This window comes from Prosopis cineraria, unplaced genomic scaffold (genome assembly GCF_029017545.1).
Source record: "Prosopis cineraria cultivar Desert tree isolate PC_DT_omini unplaced genomic scaffold, ASM2901754v1 PC15, whole genome shotgun sequence".
Lineage (NCBI taxonomy): Eukaryota > Viridiplantae > Streptophyta > Magnoliopsida > Fabales > Fabaceae > Prosopis > Prosopis cineraria.
Window position 1 is genome coordinate 13,938 of NW_026555346.1, and position 21,496 is coordinate 35,433.

General features: G+C 34.6%; 2 protein-coding genes and 1 pseudogene across 5 annotated transcripts; 1 reads left to right on the forward strand and 2 right to left on the reverse strand.

Annotated features, from left to right (window-relative positions):
- Positions 1-2,110: 2,110 nt before the first annotated feature.
- LOC129294486 (polcalcin Nic t 1-like) lies at positions 2,111-2,652 on the forward strand. The gene has a single exon (XM_054932912.1). It carries the CDS (start codon positions 2,223-2,225, stop codon positions 2,475-2,477), a length of 255 nt encoding a protein of 84 aa, XP_054788887.1. The 5' UTR covers positions 2,111-2,222; the 3' UTR covers positions 2,478-2,652.
- A 236-nt stretch (positions 2,653-2,888) lies between these two features.
- On the reverse strand, positions 2,889-6,084 carry LOC129294485 (probable serine/threonine-protein kinase PBL7). Of its 4 annotated transcripts, none has more exons than XM_054932911.1 (7): positions 5,099-6,084; positions 4,732-4,989; positions 4,468-4,637; positions 4,300-4,379; positions 4,041-4,188; positions 3,886-3,955; positions 3,203-3,342 (listed from the first exon to the last, which is right to left on the reverse strand). In XM_054932911.1, the coding sequence occupies exons 1-6, from the start codon at positions 5,640-5,642 to the stop codon at positions 3,887-3,889; spliced, it is 1,269 nt and encodes a 422-aa protein (XP_054788886.1). In that variant the 5' UTR covers positions 5,643-6,084; the 3' UTR covers positions 3,203-3,342; position 3,886. The 4 variants fall into 4 exon arrangements, with proteins under 4 accessions (XP_054788884.1, XP_054788883.1, XP_054788886.1 ...); XM_054932910.1 differs by having other exon boundaries at positions 3,220-3,360; XM_054932909.1 differs by lacking the exon at positions 3,886-3,955 and having other exon boundaries at positions 2,889-3,342; positions 5,099-6,083.
- A 1,775-nt stretch (positions 6,085-7,859) lies between these two features.
- On the reverse strand, positions 7,860-9,517 carry LOC129294562 (pentatricopeptide repeat-containing protein At1g77360, mitochondrial-like; annotated as a pseudogene).
- Positions 9,518-21,496: the final 11,979 nt, after the last annotated feature.

The window sequence follows — 21,496 nt, forward strand, 5'->3', positions numbered from 1 at the left end:
TATACAAATGTACATGTCTCATAGTTTTACGAATTGAAAAATATGTTATTGAGGCCCAAAAATGTCTAGGTCAACTATAGGAATAGAAGTATGTATACCATGTTTTGCTATGTGTCCATCTGATTCCAGGTTACTATTTACTATGAGGAAGCAATTTCTTATTATGTTAGCCTTTGCAATGATCATTAATAAGAGTCTGTGCCATGTCAATTTGTACCCACTTTGTCCTATTTTCATCCATGGCCAGTTATACTTTGCTATTTCTTGTGTTTAAAGAAAGGAGGGTTTAAAAATATTAGTTATTGATGAGGGTGATTGATCCATGGATAGAATTTCTAATGTTGTTTATATGAAAATTTTTGATAATTTGATAGTTAACCTGTTTCTCATCATATCCATTTACACTATATGCATTTAATTTTTACCATCCATTTTCTTAACACTAATATGCATATTTAATATTAAAGACAATAATTATACAACCCTACTATATATACAATGATATGAAGAAAGTGTCTGCTACAAGTTATTTTTTAAAAAAAATTCCTACAAAATTAACACTTATTTATAAAAGTTGTAGTACAAAACCCATATATTACACAGGTACTTTACTAGTCTATATATAATATAAAGAGGGACGTGCTTCATGAGAGAGAGAAACTCTTAATAGCAAAACCTTTTGAGAGCCACGAACATATTCTAGAGAAAAAAAGTTTGACATTTAAAGAAACAGACGGACATTTGGAACGCTAGCATGCTGTTCATGTGGTGTCATCTCTTGATATCTAAACACTTGAAGGAAGCTCAAAAGGTTCAACATCCAAAAAGTGATACTTCTATTCACCTTAACTTAAATGAATTTGATTGGTCCACGATCACGATTAAGGTTTTTAGATTTTGTTTTAATTTTTGTACTACGCCCCCTTCCAATCCAACAATTCTCTCCTGACTAACTTATAGTAGTCAAGCACCCTGAAATTTTATATATTACTTTCAATTACTTTACACTATAATTATACATGTTTAAAATTTTTTTTGACGTCATAGTAGAGACGATTGTCTACCAATATTTAAAGTTTTCTATAAAATAAACACTCAATAAAACATAACATGTTTGGAAATTGAAATATTTTCATAGGTTTATAATATTTTTAATTTTTTAAAAATGTTTATATATAGTTTTAAAGGTGGGATAACATATTTTTGTCAAAAAAAAAAGGTGGGATAACATATAAGTAAAAGTTTAGAGTTGAAACTATCATAAGTTTAAAAAAAAATAGCATATATCAAATAATACAATAAGGCTAAAATATACAAGGACATGAACGTACTTTTTCATCTCATAATTGAAACCAACATTCCATCAAAATTCAAAAGTTTGATAGATCATCTTTCCTAAAGTGATAGAGGTTTGGCCAAAAAAAAAGGTTGTGTTAGGGGAAATGGAAGCAAAAAATGGATCCTAACAACCCACCACACGATCCTAATTACTTTCCACACCCTCCACTGCCAGTGCCATGAATTAAACGGAAGGGCTTCCAAGTGAAATAACGGTTGGAGAAGAGACCTTGATTTTAATCAACCCACGCTGAATTCAGAATGTATATACACCTACTACTTAGTAACAAATTTGGAGCCGAGAGTCCAATGGAAATCACTTTGGAGCCGGAGGAGAAGATTTACTAAAAAGGCTGGATCTAGTTAAGAATGTGTAAATTTCATTAAGTTATTCAGAAAGAGAAAAAATTAGTAACAAATACCTATCACACCTTGGCTGCAGCATGCGTGAACCAAGTTCATCCAATACATGGATACCCTCGCAATTTCAAAAAAAAAAAAAAAAAACAGAAAAAGAAAAGCAATCTCAAATTCAACCCTAACAGCCTAACTTCTTCTTCTTCTTCTTTTTCTTTTTTTCTTTCTCAAAATACAATGCGTGAACTAAATATTCCAGAGAGAAGTTATGCTTGAGAAAATAGAGTCATCATTAGGGGAAAGAAATTCTAGCAGCCTAACTAAATTCAGTAAAACTACGGACAGCGATAGGTACTAATTTTGGAAACTAGTTCTTGATTGTTAGTTTTCCGACGCTGAAGGATGACCATATAGGCATCCACCCTTAAAAAGCAAAGGAACCCCCCTTATTAGCCCCCGGATCCCCAATCTTACACTCATTTCTCTGTCAACTCCGAAAGCAAAAACTGTCATTTATAATTTGTACTATGGCTGATGATCCTCAAGATGTTGCTGACAGAGATCGAATATTCAAGCGTTTTGATACAAATGGCGATGGCAAAATCTCAGCGGCAGAGCTCGCGGAATCCCTGAAATTACTGGGGCAAATTACCGCAGAGGAAATCCAAACGATGATGGACGAGATTGATACCGACGGAGATGGCTTCATTTCATACGAGGAATTCACAGAATTTGCCAGAGCCAACCGTGGCCTGGTCAAGGATGTTGCCAAGATTTTTTAACTTTTTTTTTTCCCTTAATGTCAATTTTTTCTTTGTTTCTTCTCTAGTGTTTCGCGTCACCGGGATTAACAACACCAAATTCGCTGTTTTTTTGTGCATGTCTTGTCTCTGTATACGATCATGTAAAAGCTCTCCAATCATACATGTTTCCTCTTTAGGATTCTCTCATCGGAAACCATTTGTATATGATCCGGTTCAGCACGGTGCATTTTCAGCTTGCCTGCCTGGCATTCTACCTATCAAAACAAGATGCCACAATAATTTGCAAATCAAAATCTATGTCCACATTTTTGCCTAAAACATGCATTCTTGATCTTGAAAGCCCATAACTTACAGGACTTGAACGGCCGCCATAAACTTGGAATGAAAACCCACTACTCTTTTACCGTGTAAAGTAGACGCAAGGTAATCTACACCCGAAACAAGTTTTCATTTTCTATTTACAATTTCAAGATTTTCACATCTAACACATTGAACCAGGGAAAAAACCAATTATGTTAAAAGCTTGTCGTGTTTCAAGTTGAAACTTTCAACGACCATATAGATACTCATCATCCTCGAACTCTGAAACTCCTAGCATTGCCAGAGCCAAGTGTCTTCTCATCTCGTTATTTGTTTGTTGTAGTTGAGGGTAGCAATCAACTCCCAACCCATTCCCAAGTAGACCAGACTTCTTCCTTTTAAGCAAGACACGCTCTTCTTGACCTCTCAGTATTGCAATAATCTCTTGTATCCCAGGTCTCCGAGATTCTTCATTTGTAACACAAGCAGCTGCTGCTTCAACCATCTGAGCCATCTGATTTGAGCATCTCAAACTGCACTTGAGTTGAGGATCCAGCAACTCTTCGATGGCTCCCTTCCCTTTCTGTAACAAGGGTTTAGCCTGCAATATTAATTTCATGTTGTGTATGTGTCAACAAGACAATTTCCCATTTCATTTTTACTATGCTTTGCATAAGCGCCGAATTTAATGCGGCCCAGAAATTACCACCACAAAATTTACCCAAATATTGTATGGAGTTGTCTACTATGAAGGAAAAGTCATAATTCACTTTCAGTACTGCAAAAGACATACTTGAGTTCTTCATTGGTTTCAAAGCACATGGTTCTTACTTCTTGTTTGCCAAACACAACATCCAAAGTCTCTAATCTAATTTCCAGTTAACAAGCATTGAAGGTGGGGAAACAATTTTCCCAGAGTAATCATTGTATCATGTCTCATATAATGAAAAAATAAACTGTCTTAGCTAGGTATACACATTAGAAATCTATTGTTTTTATCAATAAATTTTGATCTATGTACCAGATAAAAGGCCAACTTCCAGTTTTCTATAAAAGATAGTTCCATTTATCAAATAGTGCACTGTTTGATTTAGAAACGAGAAACTAATTTGAAAGGCATTCTTACTTCAGAAAAAGTTAATGGACAGGACTATTTGATAGCAGCAGAAAGTTATGCTCAATACATTTTGGTTTTTCTGAACAAGTCACAATAAGAATCAATTCAGCCACCATAGAGTCAGGAACCAGGGCAACTCTGCAAGAATTAGAACATCAACCCACCCATAAGACCAAGTTCTCCTCTCCTGGTGGCTTTTCTGCTTCTATTGGCTTCCGGCCAGTTATGAGTTCTAATAAAACAACTCCGAAAGCATAAACATCAGTCTTATCAGATACTTTTCCATGTTGGAAATACTCAGGAGCCAAATAACTGTTGGAAAAGCACAAAGTTTATTTCATTGATTTGTATATGAAAACAATTAATAAGGGAAAAAAAAGGATAGGCACTTGGCAGAACAAAACCGGTGAGGTTTAGGTTTACCCAAATGTTCCCTTGACTGTTTTGCAGAGGAGAGGAACTGAAGGTGCAGAAGTCCATGTAGCTAATCCAAAATCGCCTAACTGTGATTTAACAAGATAAACCATCAAAATACGTCATATGCACGGGTTTGCTATTAGACTGCAATTGATCTGCAATAATGCATCTCACCTTGGGTGTCTTTTTAGAGGAAAGGAGAATGTTTGAGGGTTTAATGTCTCTGTGAACAATGCATCTTTCAGTTCCGTTATGCAGATAAGCCATGGCTTCCGCAATTCCAATCGCAACTTTATACCTCACAGACCAGGGAAGTGGTGAACTACCCTTCACAAACTTCCTTTCTGCAAAATAGTTATGCTTGAATAAGTGAATATCGTCAAATTTCAACCAAAGACCTCGTAAAGTAGGGTTCAGTGGCAACGAGAGATGAAATACCATGCAAATGATGTTCTAGGCTGCCCCCGGAGACATATTTGTACACCAGAAATAAACCCTCCTCCAGGTCAATACAAAAACCCACAAGCGGAACAACGTTTGGGTTATGAAGAGAACTGGCAATCATCAGTTCTCTACCGAACGCCTTTGCAGATTCCTTGTCTTCCTTGTCCAATCGTTTGATAGCTACAGCAGTCCTCAAAAGCCCAACTCTGCCCCTAAATACACAGCTCAAGGCCCCTCTCCCCAATACCCTGCCTATCCAAAACAAGAAAACGGGGTACAAAAAAAACAGAAAAGAAATTGAATTACAATCTCCTGCCTGGAATAGTATTCGAGTAAAACAAGAACAACCGACCAACTTTACCTTTGGAGAAATTGCGAGTAGCACATATAATTTCACCGTAGTTGAACCTGATCAAAGTGTTGGCAACAGGGGATATGCTTTTTTCCAAGGTCTCCATCCTCCGCCATTTCTGCTCTCGAGCCCCAGAATTATGCATTCCATTGTCCAGATTAACCATCAAAACGGTTGCAGCAGCGGAAGAATGCATGCTCGAGGATTCGAGCTCAACCTGTGAACAGAAACTGAAACGGAAAGACGAGTGAACAGATTGTGGGTCAGCATTCGTCGCTTCTGCTCCACATCCACCAGACTCCGCAAGCAACCACGCCTTGTTGTGCTCTAGATTCGTCTTTCTATATCCGTCGCCGTCGTTTTTACGCAAGATTGGCCGGCGTCGAGGCAGGGTAACGCAGGCAAAGCCAAGCTTCCAGATCATTTTTCTCAGAATGGTCCTAAATTTGAGCTTGTAGTCACAGGAGTGATCTGCAACTAGATAGGACGAAGACGGAGCATTGGAAGACTCACAAGAGCCAATCCAGATTGTTCCTGGAGGAGAGAAACCCATTATGAAGCAGATCCCAACGAGAGCACAGGAACCCAGAAAATAAAATTGGGTCTGGAAATATAAAAGAAAAAATTAGCGAGAGAACAAAAGATAAAAAGGTTAAGCCTGCTTTGCTTGTATTAGTGGAAAAGACCGAGAGAGAATTTTGTGAGGGGGCGGAAAAAGGAGGTGAAATGGACAGTTGGTACGGTTGTGTATAAATAATCGAAGTGATGTTGGTGTGGGAAAAGGAAGTTGCATTAGCGGGGGAGAAAGTGAGGATGAAATCATGAAAATGAGAACATGGATTAGGGTTGATGTGAAGTCACAAGCAAATGATGAATGTAAGATAACAAAGGAATGTTAGAATGGGAATTGGACTGCAGTGCAGTTTGTGACCTTCTAACGCTTGCTCTCTCTCTCTCTCTCTCTCAGAACACCCCCAAAACGCCCCCTTTTTTTTTTTCAATTAGAACAAGCAAGCTGAGGCTTAAGAAGTAAAAGAGGTCAATGCAACAGAACAGAAACAAAATTACAGCCATCCACGCTATTTTTGCCTCTGCAGTCTCCTCATCTCCTGTTAACTCTTTCCGCTGTGCAACGGCATGCATAGCCTCTTTTGGGCTGGAATTGGGCTTGAGAAAGGAAGGGGGAAAGAAGAAACAAAATCCTTTAGTTTGGTTCCCAAGAATTTGGTTAATTAGGCAACAAAAGCCTATGGATTTTCAATCTCCAGTGAGGATGAAATTTGATATCCCCTGTTTTACCGAAATAAAGGGAAAATTACAACAAAGGACTGGTGGAGTACATTAAGTATAGCCGATAATATGAATTGTGCCTGCCATGATAAAAAATGGGTATTTTGTAAATGCAGGCTTGTTTTAGCTCACATCTCATGAGTCAGATTTTAGTAGATTAGATCGCAAGTAAGTGGGTAAACATGCTTAATTTATTTTTAAAAGAAAATCCTCAAAACTCACACTTTTATCACTATTTGTTTGACTATACTTTTGACTTCTCTCTCTCATTTCACTTGAAAGTTGAAAGCCCGACTCACTCACTTCTTTTAATCGTCGTTTGAGAACTTCACTCTCTAGTCCAATCTCTAGCTCACCTCCCCAATCCTCCATGTTTGTCCTCCATCCTCAACTCCTCTCCTCATCGACCATCACAAGTTCTTATCCTCCTCCTCTGTCCTTTGTCTCAAAACAAGAAACCCAGAAACCTCTATTGTGAGTGCTCATCTTGTGAATCCTATCTAGGGACAGATTTATTTATAATATAGGAGGGCAATTGTCCCCGCAAGCTAAAAAAATACACATAGTGATTCTAAATATTTCATTTAAGCTCATTTAAAAATTTCATTTGCCCCTGACCCCTCAAAAAAGAAAAGAAAAATTTGTGGTCCCATTAAAAATTTCACTAATTTCCTAAAATGTTTATTTGGCCAAAGTCTTATTTATATGTTTTAACTTAAATAGACAAAATTTTAAAAAGAAGGGAATAATAGTTCAAAAAATAATTTTATTTAATTGTTTAAATTGAAAATTTTATTACAAAAAAATGTATATCATACAAAAGAGTTAATTGTTGGCACAAAAAATTTAGATGAGACTGATTAATTTAACTCACTTTTATTCATTGAAAACTGAAGAGAGTTAACCTTTATTTATTAAAATGAAAATCAAAATTTCAATAGATATATAATTTTTATATTGTTGTAATTTTATATTTTATGCATAGTTCTTTAATAGCATTTAATTCTAATAAATTTTATATTTAATAGAATTTAATAAAAAAGTAAAATTAATTTATTAATAATATTAATATTTATCTTGTGTATAAATTTTTCCCCCACAAAATACTTTTTTTGGATCCATCACTAATCCTATCTGTCAATTTCTCCAAAAAAATAAAAAAGAAAAGCTTCAAGCCTTTCAACATACAGAATACCAGAGCATAAGTTATTTGTTCTACGAACACAGACCAACTACCATAGGATGCCTTGTTGCATATAATATGAATTAGCTATTCCTCTTCCTTAGTCGACAATTAAAATTGAATCGGGAAGAAGAGAACAAAATGAGAAGAAAACAAATCGTACCTATTCAGTAATGCCATCTTAAAATCTCCAACCACTAGATAGTGTATCGCTCTTATTTGTAGTGGTCTTGACATCAGAGCGTCAACTCAAAACTATACTTATCTAGAGGAGAACATAACCAAACAATACTGTACTTAAGCAAAATTTGAAAATGACTGCATATAGTTTTGGCCCAAACATGGCTGAGTACAACAGAGAAAAGCAAAGATTTCAACACTGATCTTTACAAGCATGATTTCAGTGAAGTCTAACTGCTCCATGAGTCTTCCACTTTCTCACAAGTCCCTCATACACAAATTCTTTTCTTGATTTAACAAGGCTTTGCTTCAGCTTAGCCAATGTGGAAGATGTTAGCTTTATTCCTCTGTCAATTATATCCTCAGCATACTTAACTGCTTCTGGTACTCTATTTAGATCATGTAGCCCTATGACCAATAAATTTGCCGTCTCCTCCAGATCCTCCTTGAAATTATCCACCAGGCATCTCCAAATTCTCGCTGCCATATTAGGATCCCGGTTATCTATGTAAATTCTTATAGCAGTCTCACAATTAAGCCGGTCAGGAATACACTCATTTTTATCATCTCAGTGAAGAGAAACGAAGCCTCCCGCAGGTTCCCACTCTCGATCAAGAAGCGAAATAATAAATTATAAGTTAATGAATCAGGAAATGCCCCTCTGTAAACCATGTCGTTTAACATCCTTTTTCCCATATCTATATCATTTCGGTAGCAGTACAAAGCAATCATGGCATTGCACATATGTGAATCGGGTTTCAAGCCCAGTCTCTCCACCATTATCTCCCAAAACATCTCAGCTACCTGGATATCATGACAGTTGACACACTCATCCAGCGCAACCTTGAAAAATTTCAAACCCGGGTAACACTTCCTATCTCTCATGGAATCAAAGAATTTAAGAGCTTCATGGATGCCATTGGGCTCCCTGATTAAAGTACATAGGAAGGAATCGTAAGCGGGCACATTACTTGGATCCCAGCCTATCTCTATCACCATCTCTGCGAAAGTATGCCTAGCACTAGCAACATTCTTTTCATTCTCCCATCCCTCCAACAAAATAGCATAAGTATCAGGGTCTGGCCTCACAATCCCTTTGGCAATGCGCAAATAGTCATACGCATCCACGGTCCTGCCTTCCCTACAAATGGCACTAAGAAGCGAATTTAAGGCAACAATATCCCGGGGACACCCATATTTCTCCATAACATCAAAAGTCATGATCGCCTCCTGAACACGGCCCGCGGCAACGTAACTGCTGAAAACAGAAGCAAAAGTAGCAAGCGAAAGCAGCCCTTCTTTTTTCATAGATTTGATAGCATCCCACATTGCATCGAAAAAGAGATTCTTGCCCAATAAATCCACAACCAGGTTCCAAGAGTAAGGGCTATGGTTGTCGTTGAGCTGGTACCCCGACCATCGGAAGAACTTCACCGCGGACCCCGGAAACTCGTAAGACAATTTGAGGACCTCTTCGACGTCTTCTTGAGTGATCGGAAACCCAACCTCTTCGAGGACTTTCTCGACAGCCAGGGAAGGAGTTTTGGAGACGATCTCACAGAGTGACTTGATCTTCGTAGGCAGCTTTGGGACTTCAAGGCACGAGACGAAGACGGGATGCTTTTGTTGACCATCATGGTATTGATAAGGTGCCCTGCTGGAACAAGCGAGTGGCTTCTTGCGAGAGTCCGAGGTTGAAGGGGGCGAAGGTTCACGGTAATGCCTCTTTCTTTGCAGGTCCATGATTTCGCCGACAACTCAACAGAAACCCTAAAATCATTGTCAAACGGAATTAGTATTTCTGAAGAAATACTTAATGTGTTTTTTTTTAATGTTTGGTTGGATACGGGGAAGGGCAGAAGGGATGGTTAGTATTTTATTTTATTTTTAATTTTGCTTTTAATTATACTTTAAGAGCTTGGATACTTAATTTAATCAATTTTAAATCCCAAAACCATGATTTTGTAAAACAATAGTCAAACACTTTTATACGATAAAATTAATTATGAACTCAAAATTATAATTTTTATAAAAATATATAGTCACACATTATACTTATCAAAATATATAAATCTAATACTCAACCATGATTTATAAAATAGAGTTTATATAATTTTTTGATAAATATTTAAAGAAGTATATTTGAAAAGATGAACTGAAAAGTAGATAATAGTAGCTTATGAGATAGTCATGATTTTTGGGTTCATAATTAATTTTGGCATGTATAAAGATGTTTGGATATTTTTCTAAAAAAATCATGATTTTTGTTCGTAATTAATTTTCATATGTATAATAGGTGTTTAGATATTTTTAATAAACCATAATTTTGAATTATAATTGATTTTGGCATACAATAAGGAGTTTGGATATATTTTCATAAAAGTATGATTTTATTTGATTTTCAATTTTTCTTAAAATCAATCTTATTAATCAAGTTTATAAATTAATTATACCATGTGACACAATCAAATATATTCCAAATCAATCATATTAATAATTTTTTGCGATCAATTTGTTTCTTATGGATATCTAAACATGTCTATAATCAATTTATTGTTTTGTTGAAGATTAAAGGGCAATTTCACCTTGAAAGTTTTGGACAAATTAGCCTTTCAAAAACCATGTTTGTTATTAAATTCCTCTTTTATCATTTTATTGAGTTTTAAACTATTGAATTCTAATGGAAACTAGTTAGATACAAATTAATTAACTTTTATTTTATATACATTGTCCTTTGTTATTATTTACCTTCTAAATTATTATATTATATTCATTTGTTATCATTCATTCCTTTATACCATGGTAGATTTTTTTTTACCATGGTAGTCCAATTTTGGAGTTGCCTTTATATGCATGAGAAAATTCTTTTCTACCCTAGTAAATTTATATTGAAATGATTTCAATTTTTTATTACCATGGTAAGCTCCTTTCCACCATGGTGGGGTTTTCAAATGATATATGAAGTGTTTTATATCATGGTAAATATTTTATTACCAAGAAGCACAACGAGCTCCAAAGTAGTTGATATACAATTAATAAATAACATACAACGTCAATGACTAATCATTTGTTAAAGCCTTAACCTCTCATTAAGCATGATTAAACAAAATCAACCCCAAACTCACATTAACTTATTTAACCCTTATTAAGCTTAACTAATAATGTCAACCTATTGTATTAGCTTAAACTTGGTTCACTAGCACTAGAATTAACTTTAAACCCATCATTAATGACCCTAACCTTGTTATTAACAAAAACTAATTAGTATAAACTTAAAACAACATCCTTAGACTTTATTGAAGTCGTTAAGGTAATGGAATAACAAGAGAGGAGGAGGAAGAGTACTAAGATGCGTGTAAGGTGTACTAGTAACATCCTGGATTTTTTAATCTCAAATTTAGAGGCTAATTGAAGGTGAAGTGGAAATTAGTATGGGATTAGAGATTTAAATGATTAATTAATATTTTAACTAGTTAGTGTGTTGTATGAACAGATATGGGTGATAAAAATGCATTTCGAGTCGAAGCAAGTGTGTATAGTAAGAATAAATCTCATTGCGCTACACGCCGCAGCTCGTGTTGCATGTGCCACAGCGCATGGACTAGAAATTGTCTTTATAAGTCATGAAAATTCAAAAATTTTAGAGGAGAGGAATTGAGAAACATACGAGATAGAGAGAAGAGAAGGGCTGAGGAGCTAACCCAAGATATTTTAGAACAGTACAAAGTAATTCAAATTGGTAACTTATCAGGTAAGCTATGTATAACTCTTACCTTCCATTCTACACAAATTTCTCTAAAAATAAATTACAGAGAAATTAAATTGGTGGAATTTGAGAGGTTTGATTCTTACCCAATAGTAATAAAAAGGTTCTTAAAAGTTAAATTAGAGTTTTGTGACTGGTTTAGAGCTGAACGGTAGAGCTTTGAACCCGTAGGCTCAATTTTTGCCTTTAGAGAGAGAAAGTTAAGGTAAAAATCTAATCTGAGTAAAATAGACTAGGTAAGGTGATGTAAAGTAGTAATTGGGTAGTCATGGACTTAGAATGGATAAATAAAAAAGAGTTTATGGATGAATATAGCTTTAAATATTAAAAATGAGTTTTTATCAAATTAGACCAAATGACTAAAATGTGCCAAATGTGTTCATACTGGCATATTAGGCACGTGAATAGAGAAAGAAGCTTGAGATAAGCTTGTGTGATAGTTGAAATCCACGAGTAACCTTCTAATGACAAGAGGATTAAAGTAATTGAATAACTTTCTTTATTTGACTATTGATTATAACTGTATATTAATATGCTATGTAGTGTATGAAATGGTTTTGAACTAAGCATGTTTTATAGCATTGAGTAATTGTTGTGTATGTAATGAATTTTGGTTGAAATGAGCATGGAAATATGTGTTTTGTAATGTAAAATATTTATATATATATATATATTATGTACAAGAAAGTGTGAAATGGTAAATGGAAACCTTAAATAATTTGGGAAAAGCATGATCATAGGGGTGAAAGTTCACCAGAGTGTAGGAGATGATAAAGACCATATGGCAAGATTTTCTTAGTACCCTTTTAAGGTACGGTGTTAGAAACAATTCTCCTTAGTGCCTTAAAAGGTGTGGTGTTGGAGAAGATCTCCTGAGTGCCTATTGAGGTATGGTGTTGGAGATGAGAGACTCTTTAGTATCCTTGTGATACGGTGTTGGAGTCAATGACACCCTATTGTGTGTATTGGGAGAAACCATAGTCCGTATTATGCGTTAGAACATCTTTAGTCAGGTAATTCTACCACTGTAAGTGAGCTCAAGACTAATGAGAATGTACATTGGTCTAAGAGGAGCCTATGATTTTATGTTGGGGTGATTTAGAGGTTTGGTTAGTAGAGATCATGCTAGTATATTACGTGATATGATGAAATATGTTGAGATAACATGGAATTATTTATGATATGATGAAAAATTAAGAAAGGAAATGAGATATGATATATATGCTATTTTATGAGATTTTGATGATATACTATGTTTACTTTTATATTGTTGCATTTGATAGTCAATAGGAGTAAGTTATTTTATTACTGAGATTTTTATTTCACCCCTCGTGGTTACATGTTTACAGGACCGGGAGGTGATCAAGGCAAAGGAAGAGAGTCTGGACCAGTTTGAGTTGTGAAGCCGTGTACTCTAAAGTTGTGTAATGAACTAAACTAAAAGATTGTATATATAAATGTATATGAGTTGTCATAAGGTCAAATGCATGTATTGAATTGAGATTTTGTAAAATTAAGCCCAATTATGTGCATGTGTTGTTTGAGATAAAGGGGCTATGATTGAATATATTTTTGTTGATATGGTTAGTTGTGTTGATGAATCTTAAGTCAAGGGACAAATTATGATGAAATGAATAATTTGGAAGCTAAGATTGTATTGTGAATATGATATATATGTATGAGTTGAGAAATAGCCAAGTGGGCTAAGTTATGCCATGAAATTGAAAAGTATGTTAAGTTAGTGAATTGTGAAAATTGACCGTAGAAGGGTCAAAATTTGATATATGAGTATGATTGTGATTAATTAAGGACAATTAGGTGTCTTAGATCTTTTTGGATTTGATTCAAGGTCTACTGTAGTCTAATGAGAGAAAAGGATCGATTTGAGCACTTGGGTGCGCAAAATTTTCAGAAAAGTGCCTTTTTGCAACTGGGCGTCTAAAGTTTGATTGGACTATTAGATTGTGTACAAACCTATCTCATTAGTTAGTATACGAGCTAAGTTGTGTGGGCACTTGAATCACTTCGATCAGATGTTGTATGTGAAATTGGCGTGCTCCAAAAGTTTGTCATTTTTGCTGTCAAAATGAAGCAAAAATTTGAATAGACATGCCACAGTGCACGACATAAAAAGGGTGAACGTGTGGCTTTGTGCCACATACCGCGACGTATGGACCGCCTACCGAGGCGCACGTACCATTTCTTAGTTTTTATTTTGTGAAGAAATGCTTGCAATTGGGATATGAATGCTGGTGGGTTATGTCCCCTATATATTTAAGGTGTGTATGATTTTCTTCAACTGTGTTTTTCTCTAATTTTATTAAAATTGAATGATTTTACAAAATAAGTCTTTGGTTGAAGCTTTTAAAATGAAAGTTGATTATTGTGATTGATGTGGGATAGTGGTAACACCATAATCTTTTTCTATATTAAGTGGATATAGAAGAAGGTTACAAATTTTGGTATTAGTTTCACAATTTTCGAGACCTGATTGTTATTTATGCATTCATTTAAAAATATGGTAACTTATCTTGTTCATTACACAACTCTTTCCCTGATGCCCTTTGTGTTTCGTATTTTTGTCCTTAGGAGGGGAGAAAATAGTACAGTATGAGAGGCACTTGTTCGAGAACCGCAGTATCTAAACGAGCTATAGAGGAGGAACAGGAACCGAAAGTTCAATTGGTTCAATCGCTAAGGGATAGACGTGATAAGCTATTGGAAGAGCTCAGAGATATGGTTGTCAACATAAGACAAACTATTAAGGATCATGACACGATCTTAAGGGGTAGAGAGCAAGAAGAGAGAGTTGAAGCTTAGAATATCCCAGTGCAGGAAGTACATAGTAGACCTGGACTGTCACAGAATTTAGGTAGTGAATAAGAGATTCTTGGCATTAATCCATCTATTGATCGTGCTTGGAAGATGTTTGTTCAATTTAACCCACCAACATTTGACGAAAGTATGAAAGTAGGTGAAGCAAAATTGTGGATAGAATGAATGGAAACCATTTTTGAGGTGATAATTTATACTTTCAAGCAAAAAGTTATCTTAGTGCTGCTAAGAGATGGTGGGCATCTGTGAGACTAACTAGTGGTATTTAGTTGAGCTGGGATGAATTCAAGAGAGTATTCTTTAATCAACATTTTCCAATCTCATTCGAAACTGAGAAGGAAGAGGAATTTCATGCTTTCAAGTAGGGAGACCTGGATGAGGAAGAATTCATAAGAAGATTTAATGACCTATCAGCTTACTCTACATATCTCTAACATAGTAATGACTCGAAGTGAAAAGCTGAGAGATTACTTGAAAAGATGAGACCCGAGTATTGGTAGCAAATAGCATTGCATGATATGACGACATATGAGGAAATGTGTCATAAGTTGAAGGTAGTAGCTAGACGTGGTAGAGAGACAGATGCTGAAAGGAGGTGAGACAGTATGGAAAGGTTTTTATCATCTCCTTTGGGTTTGACTGGTGGAATTTTAAAGAATCCTGAGTTCAATATAGGCAATTCCAGTTCTTTTGGAAGAAGAGGTTTCAATCGAGGATCACAATCTCGACTTATGCACAAGGGGTCAATGCAGAAGGGTAAAGGTGTGAAAATTAAGCCTCCACAATCTTCGAGGCAAACGTTGAATGTTCTAACTTTGACTCTTAGTACTAGAAGGATGCCCCAGTGTAACATTTGTGGTAGATCTCATTCGGGAAGATGTTGAGCTTGCTACAAGTGTGGTAAGTCAGGTCACATAGCAAGAATAAAATTTAAAATTGCACTATATGACCTAAATACTAAAATGAAATCATTTTTAAAAGGAAATGACAAAAATGCCCTTCGTTTATTTTTTTAAAAAAGAAAAACCACTAGCCACCGTCATTGGAGCACTACCACTAATAATGGTAGCCATGGATCTCTGTTGTTGGAGCTCTAATCGCTAGTTAGACCATTACTAGTGGTAGTTAGAGAATTATGGAGAATTAAATTCTTCAAAGATAGCTGAGAGTGGTTTTAGAACCTACGATCCCTTGGCTCACCAAAAAGGTAAGGAATACCAAGCCATTCAACCTATTCAATTATATAATACATAAAATTATATATATAATAAACATTGTTTCCAACTCACTTGGTTATTATATTACTTATTAATCACATAACTTTACATGTTAATATTTCAGTAGAATTTGTTAATTATTTAATTTTCTATGTTAAGTTCATGACTCCTACAACAAAACTACATTATTTTTTTAATCACATAATTTTACTTGTTAATATTTAATAGGAATTGTTAATTACTTAACTTTTCTTGTTTAGTCCGTGAGTCCTACGACTAAACTACATTACCTGTTAATTGCGTTACCTTATTTGTTAATTCCTTAAAAGATTTTGTTAATTACTTAACCTTACTTGTTAAGTTTATGACCCCCACAACTGTAAAATCCTCTCTTCTAAATAATGATTAATTCCAAGTCTCCATAATTAAAGAGATTGGCTCAAGGTAAGAGATATATTTACCAAGTTTACAATTAAGTAATAAAGTTGGGATCCTAAATTTTCAAATCTAAAACTATTTTCAAAGATTTTAAAATAGGCAAATCAGAGTCTATAACTATGCGGAAGTGAGAATCACTTCAAGAATCAGTGCATTTGCTAAGGAATTAAAAAAAATATAATTTGTAAAATTTAAGGCGTGTACTGCAGCTTGTTAAACATGCTTACGGCTTGTTTACCTCTGTGCCATACGCCTCGGCTCGTTACACTTTCCATGACAACAAAATTTTGCTCTTAAATTGACAGCTTTCAGGGCAACTTCTGATATGCCCCAATCCTTTGTCCGACATCTGATTAATGTGAACTAGGTATCACGGGAAAGTCTCCCCGAACTTTAGCTAATGGCTTAGGTTACATACTCAAATTGCTACTCATTCAAAAATTAGACACTCATTTCAAAACTTACTTTTTTTTAATCACTTTTCACATTATTAAGAGTCTAAAACACAATCCTCAAGCTAAAAGTCAGAAATATCATTTCAACCACATACCATATATTAAAATGAAACCGTGCAACACACTACCCTGCACGTGATACTTATAAAATACATTCTTGACATTCAACCCCTTAATTCTCAAAAACAAAATGGGGAGTTCAATCACCTATTTCATCAAATACTTCATGAACATCACATAATATGCTCAATTCTTATTTGTATTAATATTTTGGCCTTACTACAAATATCACATTTCACAAACACACTCCCTAAGGCCCAAAATACACTTACAACTCTCAAAACACATAATGCAAGTAAGATGCAAAATAGATAATTCCTAGTTGACAATTTCAATTATCATATACACATAAAAACTTAAAACAAAGAGGCCTACTAATAGGATTGTAGTCTTATACCTCTGGCTGTTTTCTTCTATCTGATCCTCTCAAGCTATTTCTTATAATATTGAAGATAATGGGGTGAGTACAACCACTCAGTAACTAAGGTTTAACTAACTTATACTAATGTATGTCAATTAATTTGAATGCAAGTGACAAGTTATTAAACAATTTCAACGCGTGGATATGTTCAAAAGCATAACTCAACTATATAGTTCTCACCAATGTATACACATGCCATAGTGATCAACAATAATTCATAAAACATGTTTCAAGAGTTTACAACCTCATTCTCATTATCAAGGATACAAACTCATAAGATATTAATCAATAAATGATATTTCATACAGAACAAGACTTTTTGCACGTTTTATTTCACTAGGGTTGTATTATTCTCACTTTACTAAATACAATTAATCAATATAGCTCATAGTAATCAGAGACTTAACTCAAAAAGATGATTACCAAGCTTTAGTGTAAATTTAAAGGATCCTAAATTTTCTAAATAATAATAAGTTTAAAATAATCGAATCCTTTATATCAAAGTAAAAATAAGTTTTGAAAACATGGGATACCTCGGAAGAGTGAAAGAAGTCAAAAACAAGTGAAAAACAACTCTCTTAATGTGTGATAGAACAGTGTGCTATGGCGTGTCGCTCTTTGTGCCACGTGCCACGAGTCAGGCACCATGTACTGTGACATGTTGCACAAAATTTCAACTGATTCTGCTATCATTTGATAACAAAAATGAGGAATTTTCGACGCGTCTTGATTCTCCGTTTGATGTCCAAATGGCGTGATTTAGGTGTCTACGGAAAGTTCTTTTCATGAACTAGCTAATGACATAGGTTTAACTTTCAAAACAAGTCACACTAGATAGTTAGACACCCAAACACATTTTAACCACTTTTCACAACTTTAACACAAAATGGTTGTCCAAAACCCTCAATGTGTGCCAAAAGCCTTTCCTAATACCCGAATCATGTCTATTGGACTCAAGACTACCAATACAACATGTCACATATACTTAAACCATAAAATAACAGAAATTCACTTCTCAACTCCTTTTTACTAAAAACAGAGGGGGAGGCAATTTAGCATTACATTATACCCAATTTAATCAAAACATGTTCAAATATCTAATTCTACACTTACACCAGTATTTGGGCCCTATTAATATATATATTTCAATATACATAATTACTCAGGGCCTAAAATACAAACCTAATGTGTATAATAACAAAATAGTGTAAGTGTGATGGCATGCAACCTAAAATTAGTATTTATATACTATTACACAAAGTAAATCTAAGCCAAAGGCATATAGTAAGAATATGCTAATTACTATCCTCTTGAGCCTTCTCCCTCTCTACACCAGAGCTAGAGCCTAAAAAGTATTAAATAATAGGGGTGAGTCTAGCCACTCAGTAACTAAAGTTAAACATATCCTATGCAGTTATATATCAATTATAAACCAAGTACATGTATAAGGAACCAAGTATGTAAAACATGCTCACACATATCATAATTTGTCATTTATCATTTAATAACTTTTTTATCTCACATATACTAGGTTCATTATCACCATATTCTCAGATATGTGACCATAACCTATTATTCATGTGACTTGCCATAACTTAACACGTGTAACACATCATATATTTGTATAGGCAATGATCAACACACCTTATAACCTCCTTACTTCCTCAGACTAAAACCGTGAGTTATAACACTAAATGAGGCTCTGTCCGTATGATTGGATTACCCAAGCTTATCAATTGTGAGGTGTGACCCGACCAAAGATCACATGACTTACTTTTGGACCACGGCTTCCCCCATTCTTGAATCTCTGAGGTGTCTCATACTTTAGACTATTCTTCTCATTAAATAGGTGGAGATAGTTAGGTTCTAGTTCCTCGATAAATTATGGGACAGTCCTTCAATACTCACATTCATTTTTCAAAAGCATAGGCATGTTCATAGTTTGAAAATCCTCTTAACTTCACATTTTACATTTTAAGCCAAAATAGCATTATACACATTCAAATTTTCATATACTCATTGAAACTAATACATGGTTTCACATTAAAAATCAAACCCATGCATGTAACATTCACAATTCACATTTAACAACCTATTAATATATAACTACCCAAAGTAGGGTTTCCTTAGTTACCTCAAACCTTTGAGAGGTCAAAGGTTTACCCCTCAATCTACTAGCTTCCAAGCTTGAATTTTCCAATCTAATAGGTGATCAAGAGCTAAACACTACAATCAACTAAGTTAAATTTCATCAATATTACCATCTCAAACATTAAACCCTCAATCTCCACTTCTAAATTACTCAACATTCACTCCACAAGAATTTGAGCTTATCCCTTAGGTTTATTAATTACCTTTAATCCCCAATAACATTAATGAACCATTAAATTCTCATGAATGGAATCACAATCTTCCAACCACCCATAATAAATGAGATTATTGGATATTAATAGTGCCCTACAACCCAAGACACTAACAATTCATTATATTAGGTTTAGATACTTTAATCCACTCCTATTAACCCCATTTGAGTCAATAAATTCAGACTCATAACTCATATAGATCAAAAATTCACTTCCACTCTCAAACCCTAATTATAAACTCATAAATATGGAAGAAATTGGGAGATTAATGAGTGTGATACTTACCTTAAGTATTTTTAGCCTCCAAAATGCTTTCAATGTTGTCTATAAATAAACCCTAGCAAAGCATTGGTGCATCTTTTCATTTTTTCTTTTCTCTTATTTCTTTTTCTGTCTCATTTTTACAATTGATATTTATAAAAAATGGCCATATGACGTGGCGAGCACACACATAGAGAGGTCCTCCCTCTTATCAGAAGTGTCCATGCATCGCAGTGGATGATCTCCATGCCACAGCGTATGGCATAGTAATATCAACTCTTCTTTTTCTTCTCCTTTTGATGCCTGGGTAGGCTACCTTAGTACCTGACCCATAATTTAAGCTGAAATACAATCAAATATGCTTATCAGACCTCCCTGGCCACACACCACCTCAACTTACTTAATTACCCTAATTAGGTTTAATAAATTAGGTGATTAAAAACTAGGATGTTACAAGGGTCACCACATGTCAATCATGTGCCCCTTTTTCTCTGTATGCATGATCACATCTCCCTTATATCCTCCTTATTTCTCTGATATAAAACTATGGGTTATAGCACACTGGGATAGTCCATAATAAAAACATTCATAGAACTCCCAAAAACACAATTTTTATTGAACTTTTTACTTTTTAAATCATTGAATTTCATTAACTAATCATCTCATAGTGGGTTTTCAAGCAAATCATGCCACACTTGCATTTTATCTAAGTTTACACATTTAAATTTATCACATATTAATCAACAAACTAATTAATATATAAAAGCACGAGATATAATTCCCTCAGTTACCTCAAATTTTTAAGAAGTCAAAGATTTCACCCCTTAAATATTCACTCTCAAAACTTTCAAGAAGTTTGAATGGTGCCAAAGATAGTTACTCTATAATCAATCACAGTAAAGTTCATCACTATCTATTTTCAGGCTAATTTTCACTAATAACTCAATACCCTTTCATGCTCAAGATTCATTTTCTACTTGTATAAAAATACCTATAAGGTTTTTTTTGCTTCGTTTAACCCTCATTAACATTGTTGAGTTTTTTAGTGGTCATTAATGAAACCACATTGTTTCCAACCATCATATTTATGGTGGATTTTCGCATATTAAATGCTCCCCAACCATCAATCATCATAAATCTGTAAATATCAAGATTCATTAGCTCAATTTACTCCCATTAACTTTATTTAAGTCAATGAGTTCATACTTATAGTCTATATGGACCAAAAATCATCATTATCAATCAAACATTAACTCCTAACGCTAAGAAAACGGAAGAAGTAAGGAAGATTTAGGTGTAGGAAGCTTATCTTTAATGTTTATGAGTTCCAAAATATTCCTAATACTCAGATTCCTCAAGCTTTAGCGGAGCATTTTCGTCCCTCCTTCGTATTTCTTTGTTTTTCCCTCTTTTGTTGCATTAGATCACATTTCTTATTTTGCAAAAAAGTGTCCATGCATTGTGACGGATGCACAATACACCGTAGCACATGGCACAGAGAGCATCTCCCTAGATGTGTTAGCATACATGTGCTGTAGCAGTAGGATCCACAGCTGCGGCTCGTGGTACAGAGCCTTGCCCTTCAAATTTCTTTCCCTTTTTCATTTTTGGGTGACCTAATTTTCCTTTGAACCCATGTTTAAGGTTGAAATATAACCAAACATATTCATTAGATCTCTCTAACCACACACCTTTTTTACAACTTAACTAATCTCATTTCAGCTTAATTAATTTGGTTTAAAATCGAGGATGTTACAATAACAAAACTGCATTACTTGTTAATTGCATAAGTTTACTTGTTAATTTCATAATAATACTTATTAATTGCATGGCTTGACTTGTAATACCATAATAAGACTTGTTTAACCGTTGTTCCAAAAAACAACTAAATTATTATTAATTGCATAATTTTGCTTGTTAATTCCTCAACAATACTTG

Coding starts and splice junctions, on each gene's coding strand:
- LOC129294485 (XM_054932908.1), bottom strand. CDS start 5,642: ATGGGTTTCTCTCCTCCAGGAACAATCTGGATTGGCTCTTGTGAGTCT. Junction 4,380..4,467: donor CCTCTAAAAAGACACCCAAG/GTGAGATGCATT, acceptor GTTAAATCACAG/TTAGGCGATTTTGGATTAGC. Junction 3,361..4,040: donor AGGAGAACTTGGTCTTATGG/GTGGGTTGATGT, acceptor TTAATATTGCAG/GCTAAACCCTTGTTACAGAA.
- LOC129294486 (XM_054932912.1), top strand. CDS start 2,223: ATGGCTGATGATCCTCAAGATGTTGCTGACAGAGATCGAATATTCAAG.